General features: G+C 37.9%; 1 protein-coding gene across 1 annotated transcript in view; it reads right to left on the reverse strand.

Annotated features, from left to right (window-relative positions):
• Positions 1-22564, reverse strand: part of Adgrl3 (adhesion G protein-coupled receptor L3) — a 722793-nt gene that overhangs the window by 145392 nt on the left and 554837 nt on the right. Inside the window, 2 exon segments of the mRNA XM_087908936.1 lie at positions 5527-5630; positions 7571-7873. Of these exon segments, the coding sequence (XP_087765062.1) occupies positions 5527-5630; positions 7571-7873 (407 nt within the window).

The raw sequence follows: 22564 nt of genomic DNA on the forward strand, positions 1-22564 counted from the left end.
AGCTGACTAAAAATATCTCTTGATCAACACCCATACTGTCCTTAGCTAAAAAGTTGATTGGTGAGCACTTTCCTCTTGTCCATTCTTGGGTCACTTACAGAGCCTTTATTTCTGACACTTTCTCTAGAGTGTTGTTTGGTTTCCAAGACTGACCTTTTGGAGCTGGGGCTGGTAAAAATTTCTGATGTATAAATTGCATGAATATTGAAGGTTATATTTTATTTTTAGGTAGAAAAGTATGTCTAACTCTAACAGTTTGTCTGCAACTAAGCATCATCTATGTATGTATGTATGTATGTATGTATGTATATATGTATGTATGTATCTATCTATCTATCTATCTATCTATCTATCTATCTATCTATCTATCTATCCATCCATCCTCTAGGTATGTAAGCATGTATGTATCTATCTATCCATCTATCTTCTATGTACCTATCGTCTATCTAACTAACTATCCTCTATTTACCTATCTATCTACCTATCTATATGTAGATCAATCATCTATCTATATTTCATCTTTCTTGCATGAATAAATCATTCGAACAATAGCTCATTTAACCTGTATGTACATTTGCTCTTTAATGAACACTTGCATTATTTAGTGGGTGTAGGACTGAATCACAAGCTTCAAGGAAGCCTCAACCCTTACTCTCCCACTGAACTTCACCCTTTGCCCCATGCTTGAATGTCTGTATCACTGTGTTAATGTCTGTGAATACGATAATGAAACAGATGATTATTTTTAAAAGTGCCTTAATTCTTAGCAGCAGAAAGTTATGAAAAACATATCTCTCTGCACATACTTAGTTTATTGAATGGAATACAAAAACCCTGTGAAGTAGAATTGTTAGTAAAAATTTTGCCTAGAATGTGTGAGGGTACTTTTCGTTTAATTTATGAAATGCTTCTCTGAGAAAAGTTTAATTTGAAATGCCATGGAAAAGAAGAGATTAGAAACAGAGGCAGGGATTCCAGGCAGAGGGAACAGGCAGTAGTAGGGAGGAACATGAAGCTTAAGTCTAACCGCACCTGGAGTAGTACTAGAGAGTGAATTGGGAGTAGAAAAAGAGACCCTGTTTATGAAAACGATGAGAGAAATAGGAAGGCGCTGCTATCCAGATTTGCACTGAAATGAGAACTCACGTGATGCATTAAGGCATTGTCAGAATCAAAAGAGAAAGAAATGAGCCAGGTTTGTGGTTGCGGGGAGGGAGGGATTTCCAGGTAGACCTTCCAGGCCTCCTGCCTACTACCTGTGGAGTGGAAAGTAAGGGTGCCAGGTTCTGCCTTACATAATTTGGTGGTAGTACCACCGACTGGATTTTCCCACAGCCCTCACAATCTGAATGCAGTTTCATGACCGTGTTTTCCTGATGACCTTCTCAACTCACAATCTCTCCACTGGCTTCAGAAAAGCTCTGTGACAACCTTATTTTTCTCACTTTACTTGAGCATTAATTCTGTATTAAAATGCAAACACATTTTAATCTGCTTTAAGTCTTTTCTGCAGAGGCATGTTTAAAATAAACCTATTCCTAGCTTAAAGGCCTCTTTAAAATGCCTCTAAGGTTTTTTCCATTAAACATTACTAAAGTTACTTCTTATAAATACATATATAGAGACTGAGAAAATTCATGAGTTTTATAAGGATTAGTATATTAATGCCTGTATTGATGTGGTAGGATTATACATAGGACTTATTCAGTGGAGAGGAGCCCAGCAGCTGTCCTTTAGCATTGTAGATACTATGCTGATACACTACATCCTTTCAAATTTTGACAAAAGCAAAAAAAAAAAAATTAATTAAAAACTTAAATCATCTTTGAGATTTAAAGTAGCTTAGGTACAGACAAAATAAAAGAGATGTGAACTTGTTGTGAAGAAAATGAAACCACTAACTCTGACAATTCAATCATATTTTTTTCATACAATTGTTGGACCAGGCCAGGGAGTGGGGAGCACACCTCACTCAGTGTGTACATAGTATAAATGCTGTTCAAAACCATCATATTACAGACTAAACTGGAAATAGACTGGTGAGATAAAACAATGAAGCATACTCTAAAGGTATGCAAAATAGGAAATATAGATTCTGGTTTTGAAATGTTCAGTTCAATATGTAGTTCAAATTGATGCCAGAGATAATTTTATAGTCATCATTAAAGTGGGTAAGAGAATACGATTTGCTGTCATATATATTTCAGTAAGCTGAACTCTGATCTAGCATACTTCTTTTCAGTAAAGAAAAATATTTTTAGTCAATTAGAAGACATATCTGTTTATAAACATCTAAATGTCTACATATTTGTTTTTCCTTTACTTTTTCACACATCCATTTATCCATATTTCCAGCCTTCCCTCACTTTCATGAGGTTTTTTTTCTCCTCCTACTTTAGATACCTCTCCTTCATTGGAATAAAGATCTTCTGGGTGTAATTTATTTCCCTTTTCTGTACAAGGTGTACTTTTAAAATTAAATATAATTATTATGGAACTATTCTAGCTAGTTTGTTTATAGCAAATACCTTGATGAGTTTGTAGCACATTCTCTCTAATGAAATGCAATCCACTTTCTATATACTCTATTTACTCGATAGCTTCTTCAGTAGATAAGCAACCCAAATTCATTTGCAAGTCCTAACCACCACTATTCCATTGTCTGTTTTCTTCCTTCTAGACTGACTGGTGGGAGAATAGCATAACTCATTTTTAAATAGAAATAACTTTGTTTTTTAGCTCCACTAAAGCTTCCTAGTTTTCTTAATTGTACAACTATCATCTATAATAGTGTTAATAAATATCAAGCAAACATTGCTATTCAAATTAAGGATCTATCCTATTTTTCAGGTGGAGAGATGAAGGAAGAGGTTAATATTTTTTCCACTAGAGTTCACCTATAAAATTTTCCTGGCCAGGTAGCTGGAGAGATGGCTCAGTGGTTAAGAGCACTGGTTGCTCTTCCAGAGATCCTGTGTTCAATTCCCAGCAACCACATGATGGCTTACAATCATTTGTAATGATATCTGGTACCCTCTACTGGTCTGCAGGCATACATGGAGACAGACTACTGTATACATAATCAATCAATCAATCTTTTTTTTTTTAAATCCTCAGGCCAGTGCCCTTTCCATTTAAGTCTCCAGCTGTTCCTTAGCAGTGCTATAAAACCAAGGGGGAAGGGCTATTATGGACTGTATGTAAACATTGAAAACTAAATTGTATTAGATGAAACCAATGTGGTAAGAAGGTGTGACTTTGGTGGGAGGAATTGGGCCTCAAGATCAAAGCCTTCATAGATGGTATGGGAATTCTTATGGAAGCGGTATTAAACACTTGCTTAAGCTAAAAAAGAGGCCCTTAGCAGAGCCTGAATCCACAGTCACCCTATGTTAGACTTTCCAGCTTCTAAGACAATAGGAAATAACATCGGTTATTCATACGCCATCTAGTCTATGAATTTTATTATGATAGTCAAACAAGGTAAGACCGAGGGGCATCTTGCTTCACGGAACTTTTCACTCCCAAACTTTCTGAACAGGTGGACAACTACTCTGTTTCAGGGAGATGAGGGGGCAGTAGAATAATTTTTAAAAATGTATTCTATCTTCTAATCCAGCATGAAAACAAAAGCAAGTGGCAGAAAAAAGTAGGAGCATGCAATCAGCACAAAGGAGATGCTGTGTATGGGTAAGGTGAAAAGAAGCGAGGAGGAGGAATGGGGAAGGCACACGTAATGGGAGTCAGCGAGCAGGGAAAAGAATTTAATCCTGGCAATATTCATATTCTGAGCAGCAGATCTAACAGATACAACCAGAAAGAAAGGGTGAACAAACTGAAGAGCGCCTGCTAGTGAGTACATGGGAAAGTGAGAACGGTGAGTCCCAGGCTAGCCAGCGCATGTATAAGCAAATAAAGACAGAGTGGACACTCTGAAGCAGTCCCCCTGAGCCTCCACTGTGGACGGCTAATGGGGAGACTGCAAAGATTCTTCTGAGGACTTTATAAATTTAAATCATTGTTATAAATTCCAGTTGACTAAATTCTTTAATTTGAATGTAATTTTAATCTATCCTAACTCCACAGACCCATCAGGATTAAACAGAAATGCTCTGGATGAACAAGACCTATTTATTATAAAACAAAACATCTCCTCCATGAATCAAATGGGCAACAGCTGTCTGGTCTTTAAAAGGAATTATCTCTTTTGTCCTAAGATTAGCCGGGCTGCAGAGGAAAGAAGGAAATTAACTATCATTATCAGTTCAAGTCACCCGGTAATTTCTGCAATGAAATAGCCCAACCATATTCAGAAATTATCATGAAAACACGCAGCTTTCCAGGTGAATTATTATTGAATTTATATTAACCCCTGGGCTAAGTATCTAGGGAACTTTTTTTTTTTTTTAAAGTTGCTAATGTAAAAAGATATGCTGCTGATCACTTAGTCTGGTCACATCCAGGGAGAGTTATTTGCCCTGGGGTCTGAGCTACATTGTAGTAAAATCAAAGGACATAAAAGCTGTGGCAGGAACAGTGCTGAAATTGGAGAAGCGCCATTATGAATAGCAACAAGCATGGAGATGCATATGGAAGAGAGTCACGGAGTCAGTAAAACCACACTTCTTCCTTGATCGACGGTGCCCAGATAGTTACAGCTCATTTGCGAAATGATCTACTGGGTAGGTATTTATGGATTATTATGCAGAATATTATCGAGGATAAGCCTGGTTAAAAACAAATACAGAAAAGAGTAAATGGCAGGCTTTTAGGAAGGCCAGCATTTGGAATATTTTCAGGAGGGAAAAAAAAAAAAAAAAACGTCAGAAATTCCACAACAAGGCTAATGTGCCATAGAAGGACTCTCCATTTTAGGAGTGCATAAATCCACAGAAATTGCTGTAATAAGGATCCATTCCATAGCCCTTTTGGCATAAATACACATCTGGTCTCTGTTTGTAATAAAATCAATTTGAAGCCCCAGAGCACATTAATAATAAAAATGTTCAACATATTGCACCCGAACAGGCCCAGATTTGAGTCTGAAGATCCCGTCACACATGTGTGTACTTTTAGCACTGATGACTAGGCTACACAACATTCAACAAGTGGTTGAGGATTCCAGAGGTACAATTTTCGATATTAGTTTATTATTTCCAGAGGGAAAAGAATCCATAATCATGTATGCTTAAAACTTTTGCTTGAAACAAAAACTCGCTTGCTTGGTGGGCAGTGTCTCTTCAATGTTTGTATCTGTAAGGTATGATAGAAATGTGGTTAATAATAAACTTACTATAAAGATAAATGCCTGGCTTAGAGGAAGTTTGTGGGTTTGCAGTTTAGACCAACAGAGTCCTGGAATTAGCACATCATGTGTTAGAGGTTGCCTTTTAACTTGAAAGTCTAATAAAATGAAGAAACTGTTGTAGGTTAATTTTTAAAGGCATCTTACTTGGTTTTCAGCAATAGTCATTAACAATCTAGAGACAGAGCCTGCTAAGCCTTCCTCTTGGGTTTTGTATTTACCTTCTGTGTTATGTGATTGACCCAAGGAGAAGAGCAGTTGCTGAGATCTGGTCCTTGGGGATCCCATATCCCATCAGGAGCAAGGCAGAGGTAAGTTGATACACCTACAGAAAGAAAGAAACATTCAAACATTCAAATCACATTTCTTAGAATAACTTCATGTCTTCACTATACATATTTAGTATAAGCAAGGGTAAAAACTAGATAACTGTATTGAGATAGTAGTGTCTATCAAATCAGATACAAAGATTTGAAAGTAAATGCCATTGGGCAAATGATAAGAACAAATGAAAAGGATTCAATGTTTTTAGGGTCTTGTTGGCAACTGTGGTGGGTGTGGGGAAGAATTTCATGAATTAAGACCCTTGGATAGCTTTTCTTCATGGATCTTTTGTTTGGGTTTGCAAGAGGAAAGCAATGTTAGCAATGCACGTTGTCAGAATAAAAAGAAAGCCTGTTGTGAGTAGAGGAACTATATCGCCTTTGGGAGACATCAAGATTTTTGAGTGGGGTTTCTCCTAGATGAAGGAGTTGTATTTAATGAAATGGAAAGGCAGGGAAGCTGGACTATAAAGCCTTGTGTCTACTATGCTAGAAATTAGTGAAGATTATTAAGAAGAAAAGAATGGTTAGATTCAGGTTTCAGAAGGGAATCACTTGCAGCAGAATAGAGGATGGATCTGAATGGGACTGTGTTTAAAGAGAGGCAGCTATGACTAGAATTCAGTGAGAACCTGTGTAGGCCTATCTTAGTGGTTTAACAAGAATTCAGAGAGTTATGAAACTGGGGCTCAGGCACACTGGCAGTACCATTTAAGTCCTAGGAGAACTTCAGAAAGTTCAGCTTCCACTAAAACTCTTTCCCAATTTCCACAGAACAACACTGATCTAGGTCAGTAGTATGAAGTGCCTGCAAATAAAGGTTTTCACTACTGCTCACAGGATGTGTCTAGAGCAGCAAGGCTGCTGTCACCTCTCCTTCAGGGAGGAAAGAGTGACCTTTTAAGTAAGAAAGAAGGAAGTCTTCAGTGGCTTGCACAGGCCAATCCAATAGAAAACCTTAGAAACAAATATTCCCATTCCTTTTCAGAAAGAGAAAGAATGGTGCTGAGATTTTGAACACTTATACAAAAGAAGACTTTCTGGTGTATCCACACTCCGTGTATTATGGACTCAGGAATGACATATCCACATGGTTAATGGAGTCCAGCGAATAATGTCTAAAGACAGTCCATAAGAATATATGCACATACAACAGTTATATATTTATTTTGTTTATAAGTTTTGAGGAATGATACAAATATTTTTTGGTGTGTCAAGTATTACAAAGGTGAACGCAAAGGTCTAGTCAAGCAGTGTATTTATCTTAAAAATGATAAATATGACTGCACCTTGGGATTCTTATAAATTATGGCAGAAATAGAAAAGACTCAGGGAGATTTGGTTTTAAGTTATCTCCTGGAAGAAGCAGAGGGGATTGTTCTTTAATGGATGCTTGTGAGTGTGAGATTGATCCTGATAGCAGACTCATGACCACATCACATGCCTTTAGCCACTAGGGAACAACAACATAATTGGTGAAAAAGATATTCATGCTTTCTCCTCTTATAAATGCAAAATGTGATCAATGGTCACCAGGAGTCCACACAGCTCAGCTTCTGCTCTACCAATATTTAGCCATCATCGAGAAACACAAAACAACCTGGATGCAATCCAAGGACAGTGCAGGAACGTTGCAAGGACCTGGCTCTGTGGAGCACCATTGACCCCCAGAACTAACATTAAAAGAAAACTGTTACTCAAGGCATTTCAACCAAATTCTCATCTGTGACTTTTCAAGTTCTGTTATCAAATGCTGGTCACCCAGCACTCATTTGGCTACGCTCATAACCTAACCAAATCTTAATAAGGAAAAATAGATGGTAATAACATAATAAATAGAACTAAGAGGAAAGAAGAAAAGAAAAGAGAAAGAAAGAACTGAAGAAAAAAATCAACACAAACTCAAGGCAGGCCTGGGCTAGGCTGGCTGGGGCTGGCTCACCTATGGTTCCTGCTGGGCAGGGCTGTTTAGCTACTTGCCCCTGACGGGTCTTAAACCACATTATTTCCCGGGCTTCCACAGCATCACAGCTCTCTTCCATTGCTGGAATCTGGGAGGCTGCCGATGGCAGGTGTGTGGTGATGTCATCCAGCACCTCCACAGCTGGGGACGGTGTGCTGGTACTCCGGTTTCTTCTACCCGGCAGCGACGGGGTGGTACTCCTCCCTATGTTCCAGGTCGTGGTTCGAAGAGTGGTGCTGGTGGTTGTGCTTCCCATGCCCAGGGGTCCTGTGGTAGAAACTCCTGAAACACAGTTGGAAAACAAAACAAAACAAAACACCTACATTGCTTGCTCATAGCAGGGCTTCAGGAAGTCCCCAAATTAGAAATCACTTTTGACAGTTGAGCGAATGTCAAGACCCTAGAACTCCATGACCTCATTTGCCGTTTAAACGTGGCAAAAGCACGCCAGTACCGAGGTGTCAGAATGTCAAATGATTACCAAAACAGCCATTTGACCACTGCCAAACACAGGCTTTTGAGGTTGTTTTCTTTTTTAACTCTAATCACAGAAAGCAAAATTACAATACGGTGAGACTCCCTGCAAACTTCTCAATGCTTTCTGACAACAGCAAATTAAAACCTTAAACCTTGTACTTAGAGTTTCAAACTTGATATAGAAAGAAGTTAGATAAGATATCATATTCATAGTAGATGTTATGGTTTGAAAAGAAAGAGCCCACTATAAGTTCATTTGTAAAAATTTGGTCCACAGATGGTGATCTGGATTTTTGTAGAAGTTGTAGGAAGCATTGCCTAGCTAGAAGGAGTAGGGCCAGTGCAGGGGGAGGGGCTTTATGGGTTATATCTCTGCCACGTGCTGGAGGAGCTCTCTGATCTCTGATTCAAGGCTAGAGATGTAAGCGAGCTGACTCAGACTCCTACTGCCTTGGACAGAGCCAGTCTTTGTTATGCATGTCCTGTTGGCCATGCCAGACTACAACGTTCACACTATAACCCAAAATAAATCCCCCTTACAATAACTAGTATATTAGAGAATGCAAGCTTCTAAATACGACAAAGGCAAAATAATAAAATGACAAGGAGAGGACAAAAAAAAAGAAATCTTTCCACACTCAAACAATTAATGAAAAAAGAGGCCACAGATTTGAAGAGAAGCATGGAACGGTATATTGCTGGACTAGGAGGGAGGAGAGGGAATGGAAAATATTGTAATTACATTATGATCTCAAAAAGAGTAATTCTGAGTATGATCTTTTACTACACATCATTTGAGTACCTTAATGGTCTACCTGCATACTTTGAGAACTGACCCAACTTTAAAAAAAAAATCAAATTTGACTTACTACATAAATAGCAAGTACATCCTAAGAAATTACATTGCTAAATTAGTTTCAAGAATATTTTCATGGGAGCAAATGTATTCTAAGTACCAAGTGAATATGCTTAGTGTTGAACGAAGGCGAGACACAACAAAGTCATCTACTATCAGTGACGGAGCACTCATTAACGGAATTCTATTTCTGGGAAAAATATCTTTATGTTCTTACTGTATGATTGTCGAAATGCACTACATAAACACACTGCCGTTGAAGCACTCGAAGTCAAAACTACTGACTTCACTTACTGACTGGAGACTCCAGGGACACTGGCTCTAGCCTGGTGCTAGCTACCTCATATTTAAAAGTTTAGGGGAGTCCTGTGGCAATTTTGCAGTCCTTCATGGTTTTCCTGATGTAAATTAACTTCATAGTGATAAAAGTATAATTGCAAACCCTCAGTTGCCCCAGGAGACATACCACATTCATCAGAGAGACCTTGCTGTCCATAAAACTTTCCAATCCAGGATTGATATGCCGGAGGCAGGGCATATTGATTGCTAAACATCAAATGACTGTAATAGTAGCATGCCTATCATTATGTTCTCTGAATTCATGTTTCCTTTGTTTGCCTTACCTTCTCAGTTTTCTACTTTCTCTTTGTTTTCTTTGTATATGAAAGACAAATGGGCAGGGAGAATGGCAAGGTAGGTTAGTAAAACTACAACAGCTTCAAATTGAGACAAGATGGCAGAGTGTCTCTTTTCTGTTCCTCTCCCAAGTAAATAATGTACTCCAGATTGCAAAGCTCAGCTGATTGTGTCTCTTTTTCTATCTGAAACCTGTGCAGTTTTTCCTTTCTGTCCCCAGTCGCTGCTGTACCCAGAGTCCGTCACCATTTGGAATGAATGCAGTAGAATTTTGAGTGTTTCTCTGACAGCTAAGCAGAGTAGAATGGCCACACTGTTCAGAATTTTATAGTTCTGAAATAAAAGCTCAGGGTTCATAAAATAGAATGATTTATTCTGATACCTGTTATAGATTAAATAACTTCTAACAAAATGTTTCAAAATGTTAAAGAAAATTAATGCTTTAAAATAGAAACAGCAAAATAAGACTAAAACATATTTCAATGTCAGCAAAAATATATAAAAAACATCATTGGAAGGTAAAAATAAATTGAAAATTAAATGCTTAGCATTGTTAAGCATTTATTCTTAAAAATTCATGTGTATGTGTCAGCATTCCGATACAAGAATATTTTGAATTTTTTTCAGACGATAATTTTTTAAAATATTTATTTATTTATTATGTATACAATATTCTCTCTGTGTGTATGCCTACAGGCCAGAAGAGGGCACCAGACCCCATTACAGATGGTTGTGAGCCACCATGTGGTTGCTGGGAATTGAACTCAGGACCTTTGGAAGAGCAGGCAATGCTCTTAACCTCTGAGCCATCTCTCCAGCCCCCAGGCGATAATTTTTTCAAATGATAGAAGATGCTTACTACTTGGGGAGGTTAAGGCAAGAGTTAAAAGAGAATCTCATGTGTTTTCTCTTTAATTTAAACAAAGCTAGCTCTCATTTGTGTGTGTGAAGGGACCACTTAGAGGAACTGTGATGCTTTTGACAGGAGCTATAATCTTTTCATTGATAATAAGCTGCAGGTTTTATTTCACACAAAGCCTTGCTCGTTCTTTGTCTTTTTAAGTCTGATCATGTAAAAATGAAGATGTGTAGAGTTACCTGCTATTAGCTAAATAATCTTATGCTCAAATTAACTTGTTTAGCGAACCTCTTTGAGCTGAAGGGGGAAAAATACTTTTAAAATAGAAACTGTTTTTCAATTGTCTTCTTTCTCAGGAATTATACAGACACTAAAGAATGCTTTCAAGATGAATGCCTTTCTAATGCTGGATATTTTAATTAGCACGTAACTAGGAGGTTAGTTTAGATTAGTTCAGCAATAATTTTCTGTATAAAGGTACGTAGTTGTACATATGTACAAGAGGAGACTTGAGCCTGTCGTCTCAACTGTACATTTCACACAGGACAATGGCAAATTTCTACAGGATTTTTGCTTGTGGTGACTTCAGCCTTAAAACTTTCAAATAGACCCTTTAGTATATGTTCAGTGTGTGTCACTGTAGTGCTAGCAAGCAGAGCAGCATTTTTAAGAGGACATCATCACAGCAAACCATTTTATAAATAATAGTCCTATGTGATAAAATAAAAATTATTATTTTTCTTCTCTTTTTCAAAAATTAACTCACTGAAAGTATTTTCTGACTTTCCCAGAGATATTTCTTAGAGAAAAAAAAAACTAGACAATATTACTCTCCCTTCCAAACTCTTAAATGGTGTCTGCATACTCGCCAAATAAAATGCGAACATTTTTACTTTATGCTCAAAGACCTTCAGGAACTTCTCCAGGTCATTATGAGCACTCTCATCTTTTAAACTCATTGTTCAAACCACACAAGGTCCACAGTCCAGCACATGCACCCTCTTTCTCTGTCACAGGGATTTTGTCCATGGTATAGAGCATCACTGCCCCATTTACATCTCACTACATCTCTCCTTTGAGTCACATACAGCTCCATCAACTCCATCCAAGAGCCTTTCCAAATTCCCCAAGCCTGGCTTATATGCTAGTACAAGTTTTGTTAAAATTATTTCTTCTGAAGTTGGCCTTACCAAGGCCAACTAAAGCTCTAAGTTAAGACAGTTGAATGTCAGAGACAGGGCAAGTAAGGAAGCAGTCGAAGAAGATCAGTAAAAATCAGCAAGACTATGCAAATGAAATAACACATGGCAGCTAAATATTTCTTATTGACCCAGTCCATAAAATTTATTTTATACAGGAATCTATGCTTACCACTAAGGAAAACCACGAGACAACACAGAGAGAGAAGAACCTGAAAAAATTAATGTCTTTCCTTGAAAACGGCTGTAAATCAATACAGTCATAGTAAAGTATATACGTTCTAAAAAAAACCCCCCAAATCTTAGCTCAATACAGACAACCTAATTCTAAGAACCAAATATAATTTCTTTCATTAAAAGCGAGTCACTGAGAATTGTCTAAAAGTGGGGACTGCCCAATTTGGTTGAAATTTAATCAAAGTAGCAGTCATTTATAAGCAGCTACCTGTGCGCTCTCCTCCTGGCCCTTTCCGCTTACTGCTATGCTAGGATCCCATGGGCTCTGTTTGATGCCAGTTTGGGCGGAGTAACTACTAGTGTGATACCTGATGTCCCCTGGGGTTGGGAAAGAACTTGCCTTATTGATAGATATTGACAAAAGAAAACTCCAAACCCTCAGAACTGCCATTGCCCATTGGGTTCCAGCCCACATCACATGCTGTAAGAGTCTCTTGGTCTTTCATAAGGGAAAAATGATTGTGGATGCTGTGGTAGAATCTTACCAGGAGACAGAGAAAGCTTAATCAAATTGTGTGCTAAATGTCTTGTGTGCTGTGTATTTGGAAAGTTTACTGTGTGAAAAAGTAAGTTTGAGTGACTACTTATATTTAGCATTTTATCCTAGTTGACAATTTTGCTACTTACCAGCATTACATTTCCTAGTGTGTTTCATAATAATAGCTAAACAAAATGACATATTGAGTTTCCCTTCATAGCCTTATCCCACACTCCCACACATACATTAAAAAAAACTTTAAGTTCTTCTGACTCTTGACATGTAATGTCTGTAGTTTATGCAATTTTTATTATTTGACTTATTTTCTTTAATTTTTTTCCTCCAGCCTGTCTTGAGCTATTAGTACTTAGAATGTTAATGCATGTTTTGTGAACAATACAAACATAAAAGTACGAAAACATTGCTGATTTTCACAGTGATTGATGCTCTCTAAATGACCAAAAAAATATAGTGATTAATTTTACAAATTATTCATTTAAAAATGAGAAAACATGGATCATCATCATATAATCTGGAAGTGATTTGTTGTCCTCTTGCTGCATATCTCATGTTTACAGTACTTTATGTTATGAAAACTAACCTCTGACTGTGTACATATCTGAGAATCTAGTACTTGGAGGTAGTGGTCAGATGACCACAAATCATAGTCCAGCATGGGCTGCATAGGGAGAGCCTGTGTGAAGCACACAAGTTGGGTTAGCTCAGCAGTTGGATGCTTTCTGGCATATATGAAGTCCTGAGCTTGATCTCTACCATCAGATATAATCACACAAACAGAAAAAAATGTCTGCCATCCTGAATGGCTTTATGCTTCTAAAATTAACGGTTTTCCTTAAGCTTCTAAGACAATCCTGAAGGAATGAAAAGATTCTGGTAAAGCATGACTATCCTTGACTATACAGCACTTGTCTTGGGGGACAAACAACTTCTAAAGATGCTTAAGACAGAAAATAAAGCATCGTCATCTTATGTCAATTTCACTTTACAACCTACTTTCCTACTCGTGAGAAACCTACAGCTTTTTTCTCACTTCTCCATTTTCTTCTTTCATCTCTTCAATGCCTCACTCTCTTCATGGTTTTCCTGTTACCAATACTTCTTTTCTATTAGCCTCGTCTCAGTAGACCATATCCTGGCTGACTGCATAAGCACTTTGTGCTCTGTTCTTGCCAAGTGTTCATTTGAATCCAAGGTCCATTACTAAAGCAAGCCTCCCAAGGGCCCGATAGAAGAAACAAGAAAGCTAAAACCATCCCAGCACTGAGCAAGGGCTTTTGACTATGTGCGCAATACTCAAGGTGGAAAGATGTTCTCCCTGACCCCCGTGGCTAGCAAGAGGTGGCAGCAGATTTGATGAGACACAGTCTTAAAGGTGAAACATTGATATTCCCATCAAATGCCTCCAGTTCCTTTCAGAATTCATTTGCACAGCTTGGCTGTAAGGTCACTTGAGAGTGGAATACCATAGACTATCAGCCATGCGGAGGGATCCTGAGTTCTGTAATTTGATCCACTTACATCTCCCGGTTTTCCCTTAGGATAGTAATCTTATTGTAAACAGAGGAAATTAAGTGTTTTAATAAACGTGAAGTTGTAACGGCCTTCCTATATATGATAATAAGTGCAAATAATAGAATTTGAGGGACTCTTCTTTAATAAATCTGCTACATGTTAGATCCCACAAAACCAGATACTCCTACATTTTTCATGCTTTAATTGTACTCCCATTACCTGGGGGCACCTTTACTTCTCTTCGTGGTTGCTCCAAATACACTTTGGGTGGGTACATTCACCTTCAGCAGGGAGATGACAGAAGCCAAGTCAATCAGTTCTCCCAAGTCTACATCTGGCAAGTTTTCATACCTGGCAACTTTATGTGATTGGACCTGGATTCGAATCCAGATCTATCACAATCTCTCCCTGTCTACTAGGACAGTGCTGTTGCTGCAAATATAGTGACCATTTACACATATTTATAGCTAGATAAACACAAAATGAATTTTAATATGAATTTGCACCAACAACTGCTCGTGTATTTTTTAAAGATTATCCTATGGCACAGACATAGTGGGGTTTTCCCAATTAGCTATTATGGGTTAAGCAGTAGTATTAGCACATCTCAGAGACGGCTGAAACTCTGAAAACAGGCCTGTGAGCAGCTCTCATCCATAGTCTTCACTTTAAGATTGTGAAACTGAGGCAGCGAGTGACTCAGTAGTTTTCCAAGGTTACAAAGTCAAAATAAGAGAAGAGAAACACAGGTATTGCTGTAGCATTCCCTTTCTTTCAGTCAACTCAGGCTATGGAGAGCCTGCAGTTGACCTAAGACTGGCTCTCTTTAGTTGAGAGTAGAGGGTGCAGGCCTTATAGAGATCACCCATTTTGTTAATAACACTTCTAATTCCCTGTTGGGTTCAGATCTACAACATAATGGATCTCTCTTGCTGCCTAAAATAATGTTCAGGATACAAATGAGCAATGGAATGTTGTGTCTGCTATTTTTCTAATTTATTATGTGCCAAACAGTGCTCTATTAATCTCAATCCATAAATGAGACATAGAGAAATGAGACTTCTAGCCTTACGGAACTCAAATGTAATAAACCAGTATTTTTTTTTTAACTTAATGTTCTTTGACAATTTCATGCATGCCTATAGAATATTCTGTTAACTCTCATCCCCTGGTCTCTTTTCTCTTACACCTGTTTCCCCCATCCTTAAAAGCCCCTTTCCCAGATCAGGCCTTTTTAGCTTTGTGACCTGCTGAGTTTGACCAGGACTGCCTGCCTAGGTACAAATATAGAAGAATCCAATGGAGCCCAGCGGGCCTGCTATTGGTACACAAAGGCTGTGACTGTCTGTCACTCAGAGTTCAACAGTTGCCAGTAGCTCATCACAAAGGGGTATGGACCAGGAGCTCCCTCTTCACATAGGAGTGGCTGTCGCCTAGGCCAGCACTGGGCAGGCCCAACACAAACAACTCCAGCTGCTGTGATCATGACTGCAATGATTGTGTCAGCCTTTGCAGATAGCATTTTGCCACACTTCTCACTAACTTCTAGCTTTTTTGTTTCTCTGGCCCCTCTTCCAGTGTGCTCCTTGGAGCCTTAGATGGGTGGTAAAATGCCCTGTTTAAGGATGAGCTTGTAAATTTCATGTATTCTAATCTTCTTGAGCAGTCATGAGTCTCTGCAGTCCTTACTTCTCACTGTGCTTGGTGGTGGATGGGCAGCCGAATTCAGCGAGGTATAAACATGGCTAGTTTCTAGGCATTAACATGACTTGTTTGACTCCATATTCTCTGATGAACCGATGAACGTTTGATGTAATTTTTCAAGTGTCAGAGCATAGTGTATGTGACATGCCTATAAAATAGCTTGATTGTGTGTGCTTAGAGAATTTAGATTTTTCATGCACACAAGTATGTTTCTAAGAGACTCTTAAAAAAAACAAGGCCCTAGGTCAAATCAAGGTGGGGTTTTTTGTTTGTTTGTTTGGAAAGTTGTTTGTCTATATTTAGAAACTGGAAAGAAGGCATAGAGATTAGGCTTTACCCTGCATTTATTTACTTTGTAATGTATAAAAACAGTGTTTGGGGGTTTCGTTTGTTTTTTTCTTTCTAGGCTGTGCATTATACAAGAACACTCTACCTTACAAGTACCTTTGGGTTTCATTTTGAGGAAAGATGATGACTAGAAACCCAAAGATGTCCCAAAAACTGCACCACCCACCCAGAAGAAGCTAATGAACTGAGTTATTACTGGTAATAAAATAGACCCAGTCTATAAATTTACTCATATGAACTAAGACTAGGGGAAACATAATGTATTAAAATCATATCAAGGAAACAACCCCAAGATTTTATTAGAAATATCAGAGCAAGGAAATGGTATAAGGTTCTGTTGGGCTCCCTAAAGTGATAGATGCTTAACACTGCGATAGCATGGTCCCACATCAACCGTCATTGCACACCTGGTGTGTGTCAAGGACCAAGGCCTCCCCGAGTTGTTCCCAGAGCTTTGGTTGAACTTGTGACCTGTTGTGGACAGCGCCTACTAGACTGTCTGCCCACCCACCTATTTGTCCTGGACTTGACCCATTGCTTTCTGCCCTAATCCATTGTCTGCTATAGACTAGGTTCAGTCTTAAACCTATCAGCTGACTTCTGTCTGCAGCATCACTCTCAACGCTGACTCCATCAGCCCTGGCAGTAGCTCCCTCCAAGTGCTGGTCTGGTTCATTCTCTTAATAGTTAAGCTCTTTTGTAGACCACTGCTAAACCCTCTTGAAGTTTGCTGCAACCTCTTTCACTTGTAATAACTCTGTAATCCATACGTATGCATATAGAAATATAAACATGTTTACTGTGCCTTGTGTGGTATGAGACTTAATATTAGTACGTAGGACTGAAATAAAAGAATATTCATTTGCTTTGACCAAGGTAAGCAGAGGATAGGACAAATCACAGTCATTAAAACTTGAACATTATCGATGCATTATTATTTAATGAATTTGGAGATTGTTGAACAACATAAATGTGTTTCTCTCTGTTTTTGGCACTGTATGTTTACAACAGTAGGGTATTGCATTGCTTTTCAAGTATAAAAACCAAACAACTTCAAATAGAAATTCCAGCACTGATTTTTTTCCCTAAAATAAAAAATGAACGTAAGAATGAAACAATCAGGAGAACAGCAAGATGTTACAGGAACAGCAACCAAGTCAACAAAGCATACTGCTTCCTCGGGAACCTTCGAAGTAAGCCAGCTACTTTATTTTTCATATCTTGTGAAGTCAAACATTCACTCTTCAGCATGAAACCTCCTCGATACTGACAAGACTGCTAAATATTTCATTTACTCAATTCTTTTAAAATAGTGATAGAAGTGAAGTATAACTGATACTAAAGTTCGATAAAAAGCACGGTCATGTTGCGATTACTTCAGAACAATAGTCAGTGTACACCATATAGACATCTGGTAGATTATAATCACCTCTCAAAATCCTACTTAAATTCTGATTCTTTTGGAGGGCAAGGAAATTGCACACTCTTTTTTTTTTCTCCTGCAAATATGTTATCTGCCCATGTAACAGGTGTTTTGATTTCAATGCAAAATTTTTCCTACAAACTCATAGGATTGAAAACTTAATCCCTGTGAGGAGATCAAGACCATGAGGGGTTCACCCACTGAGACAATGTGCCTGAGCTAATGAAAGCTCACCAACTCCAACTCTACTGGGAATGAATGAGCATGGATTCAAACTGGTCCCTCAGAATGGGGTTAACAGTTGGGGCAGACTGTGTGGCCAATGACAACGGCTCTGGGATTTGTCTCTATAGCATGTACTGGCTTTTTGGGATCCTATTCTCTGTGGATGTATACCTTGCACAACCTAGATATAGTGGGGAGGGCCTTGGACTTCCCACAGGTCAGGGTGCCTTGCCCTCTCTTAAGATTGGGGGAAGTGGGAGGAGGAGAGGAAGTGGAAATTTGGATTGGTATTCTTTTAAAGTAATAAAAAAATCAAAAAAGGAAAGAAAAAAGGATAAAAAACAAAAAAGAAAAAGAAAACTTAGTCCCCAGTCATTGGCATCGTTTGATTCCCCGAGGAGGTGAGACCTGGTTAGTGAAAGGTTGTTTCTGTTGCATAAACCTTGAAGAGTATATGCTTGTCCCCCTTCTGCCCCTGGTCTGCCAACTGTTCCTACACACTCCCCCTTCTGCAGCTGTGGCTGGGAGCTGCTTCTGCTGTCATGCCTCCACTAACACTATGGGCTGCACCCTCTCTATCTGTAATCCCAAATAAATCTTTTCTTCTTCAAATTGCTTCTTTCATATATTTCATCAGTGCGGAGAAAAGCAGCTACAATGATGGGTAAAGGATAGGATCATTACATCAGCTTTATTTTGAAAAGTATTTTCGGGAGATCTCTGTGTGCAGTGTAGTATCTTGATTACACTGTGACTTTGCTAAGGTTGGACAAAAATCTGTGATCGTCCACGCCAGAAGACATGTAATAGAAAGATTTAACACACAAGTGTTAACGTTTTACTTAAGCATTTAACATCCACAAGGCTGTCATCAGAAACCATTGGTCTATAGGCTTAAGAGACAAAGTGTTTCTATATAATTATGCACTATTTTTAATCTATAAATTAATTTTGGCAACCATACTTTATGGGATAGCAATACATTTTACATATAAAGCAACACTATTATATTGAGTCCCTTGATATAGTTTTAAACAGAAGAAAAAGAGAAAAATTTTGAGATTACAAGGACACTGTTGCCAAAATTACTTTTGAAAAAAATCACTTTTCTTTTCTTTAAATATATAACCTGCTGATTTGTTATGAAACTGAATCTATTTGTATACAAGAACCATATGCAACATTCCTTAATATTTACCCCAAATACATTTATATGTGCATCTAGACAAACAAGCATATCCTGACATTCATAGTATGACAAGTTTTATCTACTTCCTGTTGCACTAAAGGACAACATTGCTAGTTCAGATTTACTCTCTTCATTGACAACAGATAGGAGTGCAATGTCTGATGCTGTGTGTTTTGAAAGCATTTTCTGAATTGGATTTAGCAACAGAACTCTTTTTGGTCATTTGCAAGGTAAATGTCTTCCACTGGACTTCAGGTTCAGAAATTGGTAATATTTCCTCATTCACACAGCAATTAGTTTTATCTGTGCAGTCGTTGACAACAATTCCTCCCCTCCACTTTCCACAGTAACAAAGTAACAACACCATTTGCCTTTGCTTTATTTCTGCCATTTCTATTTTTCCAGGACAAATCCTGCTTTCCATACGTAGTCATGATACCGATCTACTTGCAGAAGTCTACCGACTACAGAGACTGCAATTCTTATATTTATTTTAGTATCTGATACACATTAACTACCAGGAATAATAATATAATTAAATTCATATTATCTTAATTTACTGTGCAATATTTCAAGAGAGTTTAAAAGAAACATTTACCTTAGACAGTCAACCAACTTCCTACATTATATAACAAGAGAAGCTAAGCTTTCTAAAGTCAAATTATAAAGTTTATCTTCCACAGCAGCCTCCAAGACCAAATACTATTATATGTCTCTTTTTATCTAAGCCTCCTACAGAAGATAATCAGATTACTATTGTTCTCTAATATGAAACGATTTTTTTCTTCAAAAAAGAATACCTTGGGTTGGAAAAGCAGCTCACTTTAGACCATGCACTTGGTACATGCAAAGCCCTAAGTTTAATCTCCAGCATAAAAAAGAAATTATAAATATAAGATATTTTTCAAAATAACTTATCCATAAAATATTTTAAACTTTTAAAATAATTTTAGACTTATAGGAGATTATAAAATGTAGAATTATTTGAACCAGAGTCACTGAATGATGACAACTTATAGAGCTAAATTTTAATGTCAGAGCCAGGATAAGACTCTGGTCCAGGTTTTTTTCCTATAGTCAGTACATTCTCAGTTTTCATCTGATGAACTCAGTTGTGCTCACTCCAGCAGAAATGTTAAAATCCCAGCCTCATGAAACTAAGGAATGTCGCTGTATGGATAGAAGACATTCTAGCAAGATTGAGGTTAATTGTGTTTTGGGGAACGATCCTTACAAAATGGCAATTGTCCTAATAACAGAGTGTTGTAAGAGGTCCTTCTGTATTTGTGTTGTTTTCATTGGTTAATCAATAAAGAAACTGCTTGACCTGATAGGGCAGAACTTAGATAGGCAGAGAAGACAGAACTGTATTCTGAGAGGAAGAAAGCAGCAGATGGAGCCGAGTCGCCTTGAAGCTGCCAGGTCAGACATGCTGAATCTTTCCCAGTAAGAAACAACCTCGTGGTGACATACCGATTATTAGAAATGGATTGAATCAAGATGTGAGAGTTAGCCAATAAGAGGCTAGAGCTTATGGGCCACGCAGCAATTTAATTAATACAATTTCTGTGTGATTATTTCAGGTGTAAGCTAGTCGGGTGGGACAGAACAAAAGGGCCCTGCGCTCCCCTACAACAACAGAGTAGTGCACAGACAATATATCGACTGAGGAAGGACCATGCGAGGAAAAGCAAGAAAAAATTCATCTGCGCATTGAACAGAAAATATCAGATGAAACTACACCTAGAGATTTGGGTATTGGACTTCCAACCTTGATATTTGTGGCCTTTAAGCCACTCAGCTTTCAAACATTTTGTTAAGAGTTTCTTCCTCAAAAAAGTAAATATTAGCATTTTTTAAAAAAATAAATGTTTTCTGTTTGTGTGTGTTGGTTCTCTGTAATGTTATCTCATGTGCACATTTGTGTTACTACCACTACATGCAAGATGTAAAACTGGTCCATAACTATAACAGTATGGCGTTATGCCAGCTCTCCATATTCATACTCAATTACCTGTTATCCTATCACCAGGCAGCCACTACCCTGCTCTCCATCTGGGGTTTCATTGTCTCAAAGATGCGTTATAAATGGAGTCACACAGCATGGAACCCTTAGAACTGACATTTTCCCACTGAGCAGGGGGTTCTTGGGGTCCCACAGGCTATTACTCCTGTCAACATTGAAATCATCTCTTTGTATCACTCTGTAGATATGACAGTCTACCTCTCACCTTTCAGGTTGGGTCATTGTTGAAAAGTAAAAATCAGATGTCTTTGTTTAGAAGGTCCCAACTGGTCCTGTCAATTCGCAGTCCTTAAATGGAGTTTTGAAACCCTTACAATCCATGCTCTTCATACTTTGACTCCTGCTCTGGTAAATACAATGTCTTCTGTTCCTGCCTTCCCCAAACCACCTTCTCATCTTCTACAGTCAGGATGCCTCTTTCCCTGATACAGCCGCCCATTGCAATCATAACCCTTCTTTCCTCCTAAACCCCAGACCCTTTACTTAGCTAAATCATTGGTCCTGATATATTATGATGATAAGAAAATGGGGAAAAGAATGAAATAACCATGTTTAATAAGTTATATATGTATTCATATATTGCTATTTGGGGATATTGTCTCAAAATAATTTAAGGATCAATGCTGGAAGCTGATCACATTCTGCACCATTAGCTAAATAGGCCCAGATAAATCGACAAATGAAAGAAATAAATAGGCAAAAGAAGCCACTGTGAGGCAGTTTACATTGTATCTCAGGAACTTGGATGGATCTATAAACTAGGCAAGCGATGTTTAAAAGGAAAAATAAGTAAAATAGACTTATGAAGGGTAATGCAATATTATCCTGGCACATATTTTTTTCTGGCCCATAATTGATGCTCAAAAATATTTTAAATTATATATTATGAATATATAAGCAATGCAAATAATATAAACACTCATGGAAGTTATTTAAGGGAAAATTCTTTTTGACTATATAATTTTCACTCTTATTCCCCAAATTATGCATCTTAAGTGCAACTTATATAAAACAGAAATTCAGATTGCTCCTGTGAAATTGCAAAGTACACTTGCAATCTGACATATGATAACATTATCAGTTATCCTGTGTGAGATATTGAAAGTATGTTTTACAGTCTAAGACTGAAATAACATCTGAAATAGCATCTGAAAAATCATAGATTGTTTATAGACTAAATGATAAAAGATTCAAAGTAGCCATAAAATTTGCTCAGCAATATCTACACTACTTCATTAACAATGCATCTCTCTAGTGTTACCTTTCTACTATTACCCAGACTTTCAACTTTGAAATTAGTTAGGAGAAAAAAATTTAACTAGTCTAATTATAGCCAAGGCTAAATATAATTCAATATCAAGAAATGATCCATCTGCATATTCTTAAGTGTATGGACAGAGTTTCTTAGCAAATCTCTAGTGGACAAAATTTATTATAATTACTTTTAATGGATGCTAGAAAGATGCAGTACCTAAATATCATTGTTAGATCAAAGGTCTGTCCCTTTTAGAGGCTGGTAACTCTAAAAGGCATGATCCCTGAAGAAATCAGGTCACACCCCTGCTGCTCTGACCCAGGGACAGAGAGTTAATTAAGAAGCTGTTCAGTGCAGCAATTTCTCTAGCTCCTAATTCATAGTCTTACTCTGTACCTGCGTCTTCCACACTCCTTGTCATGTAGACTATCACAGACTAAACCACATGGTATGAAGCATTTATTTCCCTTCCTTCCCCACTTCTTTTGCTCTGTGTCATCTTTTATTCCCCTGACCCCTCCCCCATTT

This window comes from Myodes glareolus, chromosome 8 (genome assembly GCF_982192425.1).
Source record: "Myodes glareolus chromosome 8, mMyoGla1.1, whole genome shotgun sequence".
Taxonomy (NCBI): Eukaryota; Metazoa; Chordata; class Mammalia; order Rodentia; family Cricetidae; genus Myodes; species Myodes glareolus.